Source organism: Platalea leucorodia (genome assembly GCF_965183815.1).
Source record: "Platalea leucorodia genome assembly, chromosome: 5".
NCBI lineage: Eukaryota > Metazoa > Chordata > Aves > Pelecaniformes > Threskiornithidae > Platalea > Platalea leucorodia.
In genome coordinates, this window is record NC_138827.1 from 72,104,187 (window position 1) to 72,107,792 (window position 3,606).

The 3,606-nt window shown below is 66.4% G+C and overlaps 1 protein-coding gene across 1 annotated transcript; it reads left to right on the plus strand.

Annotated features, from left to right (window-relative positions):
• Positions 1-1,328: 1,328 nt before the first annotated feature.
• Positions 1,329-3,238, plus strand: FZD7 (frizzled class receptor 7; the record flags this gene model as incomplete). The annotated part of the gene is made up of 1 exon (XM_082311812.1): positions 1,329-3,238. One exon carries the CDS (start codon positions 1,329-1,331, stop codon positions 3,051-3,053), a length of 1,725 nt encoding a protein of 574 aa, XP_082167938.1. The 3' UTR covers positions 3,054-3,238.
• Positions 3,239-3,606: the final 368 nt, after the last annotated feature.

Genomic DNA, 3,606 nt, shown 5'->3' on the forward strand with positions numbered 1-3,606 from the left:
ATTTCTCCTCTCTGCTTAGGTAACAGTGGACGTTTCAAAAAAAGCTGCCTTCCCCCAGCTAAAGCTTAGATCTGCATGAATAAAGCGTTTATTCTGCCAGCAAAAAGAAACGGTCATGCTGCGATAACAAATCAAACCCCCCACGCTGGGGGAGGTGATGGCGCACAGACACGAACATCCCGAGCACGTAATCAGCCCATTCTGCAAATGTACCCAGGCGCTGCTTCCCCCCCCCACCCCCCCGCGCCCCTTTTTTTCCTTCTTTTTTAATAACTCTGGGCACTGGCAGCTGTTTGCATTTTCAAAGCCTGCTCAGAAAGCAGCCAGTTAATTTTAGTTTGCTCGGGCCACCCTGAGCGAGCCGGCTGGGCCCCCCCCGCCCCTTCCCGGCTCTGCCCCGCAGCGCGGGGGGGCGGGGGGCCCCCGGGCGGCTCCTCCCGCCCCGCCCCTCCCCCGCCCCCGCCCCGCCCCGCCGGGGATGGGAAAAAGTTGTTCGCAACTTTCCCCCCCGCCCGGCTCCGGCGCGGGCTCCTCCCCCTCCCCTCCCCCCGCGCCCGCTCCGCCCCCTGCGCGGCGATTGGCGGGCGGGCGCCGCGAGGCCCCGCCCCCGGCGCGGTTTGTGAATGGGGCCGGCGGCGGGGGCGGGGCCCCGCGGCGCGCCCGCGCGTATATGTGTCTTTTTTTTGTGCCGGCGCGGCGGCGGGCCGGGAGCCGTGGTGCGGGCGGTGTCGGCGGGGCCGCGGGCGGAGCGGAGCGGAGCGGAGCGAGGCGGGAGGCGCACGGCTGCCCCGGACGCACAGCCCGCAGCGGCACCCGTCGGGAGCGGAGCCCAGCCGAGCCGCGGGGAGGATCGCGCAGTAATTGGATTTTAAAAGTTATTTAAGCCCCGGAGTCAAATACACGGCTCAGCCGGGCGCGGTAATAATCCGTTTAGCCGTAACCTAAATCCCCGGCGCCGGGGCCGCGCAGCCGGGCGGGGAGCAGCGCCGCCGCCGCGGGACCCTGCGCGGAGCTGGCCAGAGCCGTCGCCGGGCTTCGCCCGCCTCTCCCGTCTCGCCGCCGCCTTCTCCGGCGGGAGCGGCTCCGGAAACTTTCGCCGGGGGAAGCACCGCCGCCGCGCCGCCAGCGCCGACCCGCCGGAGCCGAGGAAGAAAGTCGCGGAGGTCCGGCGCGGAGCCGCGCTCCGCCCGCCGCCGCGGAGCCGCCGCGCCCCTGCCCCGCGGAAGGGGCCTCGCCGCCGCCCTCCGGGCGCTGATGCCCCTGGGGCGCCGCGCCGCCCGGCTCTGAAGGACTCCCCGCGGCTCCCCGGGCCCCCGGCCGCCCCGGCGATGCGGGCCGGAGGAGGAGGAGGCGGCGGAGCGGCCGCCGGCGGCTGCCCCTTGCTGGGCCTGGCCGCGCTGCTGGCCGCCCTGCTGGGGTCCCCCGCGGGCGCGGCGGCGCAGCAGTACCACGGCGAGAAGGGCATCTCCGTGCCGGACCACGGCTTCTGCCAGCCCATCTCCATCCCGCTCTGCACGGATATCGCCTACAACCAGACCATCCTGCCCAACCTGCTGGGCCACACCAACCAGGAGGACGCGGGGCTGGAGGTGCACCAGTTCTACCCGCTGGTCAAGGTGCAGTGCTCGGCCGAGCTCAAGTTCTTCCTCTGCTCCATGTACGCGCCGGTGTGCACCGTGCTGGAGCAGGCCATCCCGCCCTGCCGCTCCCTCTGCGAGCGGGCCCGCCAGGGCTGCGAGGCCCTCATGAACAAGTTCGGCTTCCAGTGGCCGGAGCGGCTCCGCTGCGAGAACTTCCCCGTCCACGGCGCGGGCGAGATCTGCGTGGGGCAGAACACGTCGGACGCCCCGCCGGGGCCTGGTGGCGCGGCGGGGCGGGGGGCCACTGCCCACCCCACGGCTGGCTACCTGCCCGACTTCCTCACCCCGCCACAGCCCCCCTCCGGCTTCTCCTTCTCCTGCCCCCGGCAGCTGAAAGTGCCCCCTTATTTGGGCTACCGGTTCCTGGGGGAGCGGGACTGCGGGGCCCCCTGCGAGCCAGCCCGGCCCAACGGGCTCATGTACTTTAAGGAGGCGGAGGTGCGATTTGCCCGGCTGTGGGTGGGCGTGTGGTCTGTGCTCTGCTGTGCCTCCACCCTCTTCACCGTGCTCACCTACCTGGTGGACATGCGCCGTTTCAGCTACCCAGAGCGGCCCATCATCTTCCTCTCGGGCTGCTACTTCATGGTGGCAGTGGCCTACGCGGCGGGTTTCTTGCTGGAGGAGCGGGTGGTGTGTCTGGAGCGCTTCTCTGAGGATGGCTACCGCACCGTGGCCCAAGGTACCAAGAAAGAAGGCTGCACCATCCTCTTCATGATTCTCTACTTCTTCGGCATGGCCAGCTCCATCTGGTGGGTCATCCTGTCCCTCACCTGGTTCCTGGCTGCTGGCATGAAGTGGGGCCACGAGGCCATCGAGGCCAACTCCCAGTATTTCCACCTGGCTGCCTGGGCTGTGCCCGCTGTCAAAACCATCACCATCTTGGCCATGGGGCAGGTGGATGGGGATGTACTCAGTGGGGTGTGTTACGTAGGTATCTACAGCGTGGACTCGCTGCGGGGCTTCGTGCTGGCGCCCTTGTTTGTGTACCTCTTCATCGGCACTTCCTTCTTACTTGCTGGCTTCGTGTCCTTGTTTCGCATCCGCACCATCATGAAGCATGACGGCACCAAGACGGAGAAACTGGAGAAGCTGATGGTGCGCATCGGTGTCTTCAGTGTCCTCTACACGGTGCCTGCCACCATTGTCCTGGCGTGTTACTTCTACGAGCAGGCCTTCCGTGGCACCTGGGAGAAGACGTGGCTCCTCCAGACCTGCAAAACCTACGCCGTGCCCTGTCCCAGCCACTTTGCCCCTATGAGCCCGGACTTCACGGTCTTCATGATCAAGTACCTCATGACCATGATTGTTGGGATCACGACTGGCTTCTGGATCTGGTCTGGCAAAACCCTTCAGTCCTGGCGACGCTTCTACCACAGACTCAGCACCGGCAGCAAAGGCGAGACGGCAGTATGAGACCCCCCTGCCCCCTCTGGCACGCACACACAGGCATGCATGCACACACGCAGAGGAGAGGGATACTCGGCAGAAGAGGAAGGCAATGGCTCCCTGAAGAGGGAGGAAGGGAGGCTTTTCCAAACTTTTTCTTCCTCCCAGGGGGTTTGAAAAAAAAAAAAAAAAAGAAATCGTTGCGTAAAGGATCAGATGGACTGCGTCGAGTGGTGCTTATGCCCAGCTAAGTAGAAGAGCACAGAAAAAGAAGCCACTGGTGGGATGGGAGAGTCCTTCACCTGCAAGAAGGCCCCCTACCTCTCTCTCCCTCTACCCCTGTGCAGGAAAAAAACCCAACCCAGCTGAAACCATCCTGTCCTGCTTTGGACGAGAGGGAGGGGAAGCCGTCTCTGTCCCCGCCGAGAAGTAGCCAAACCCTCTCTGAATTGCTGGGGTCAAACAGCCGCGCAGGCAGGGCCGCCCCCGGGCCTGAGCGGACCGCCCGCGCCTCCCAGCTCGGCGGCGCAGCCACGTGAGTACCGCACCGCCAGCGGCCGCCCCCGCCGTCTGCGGGCGA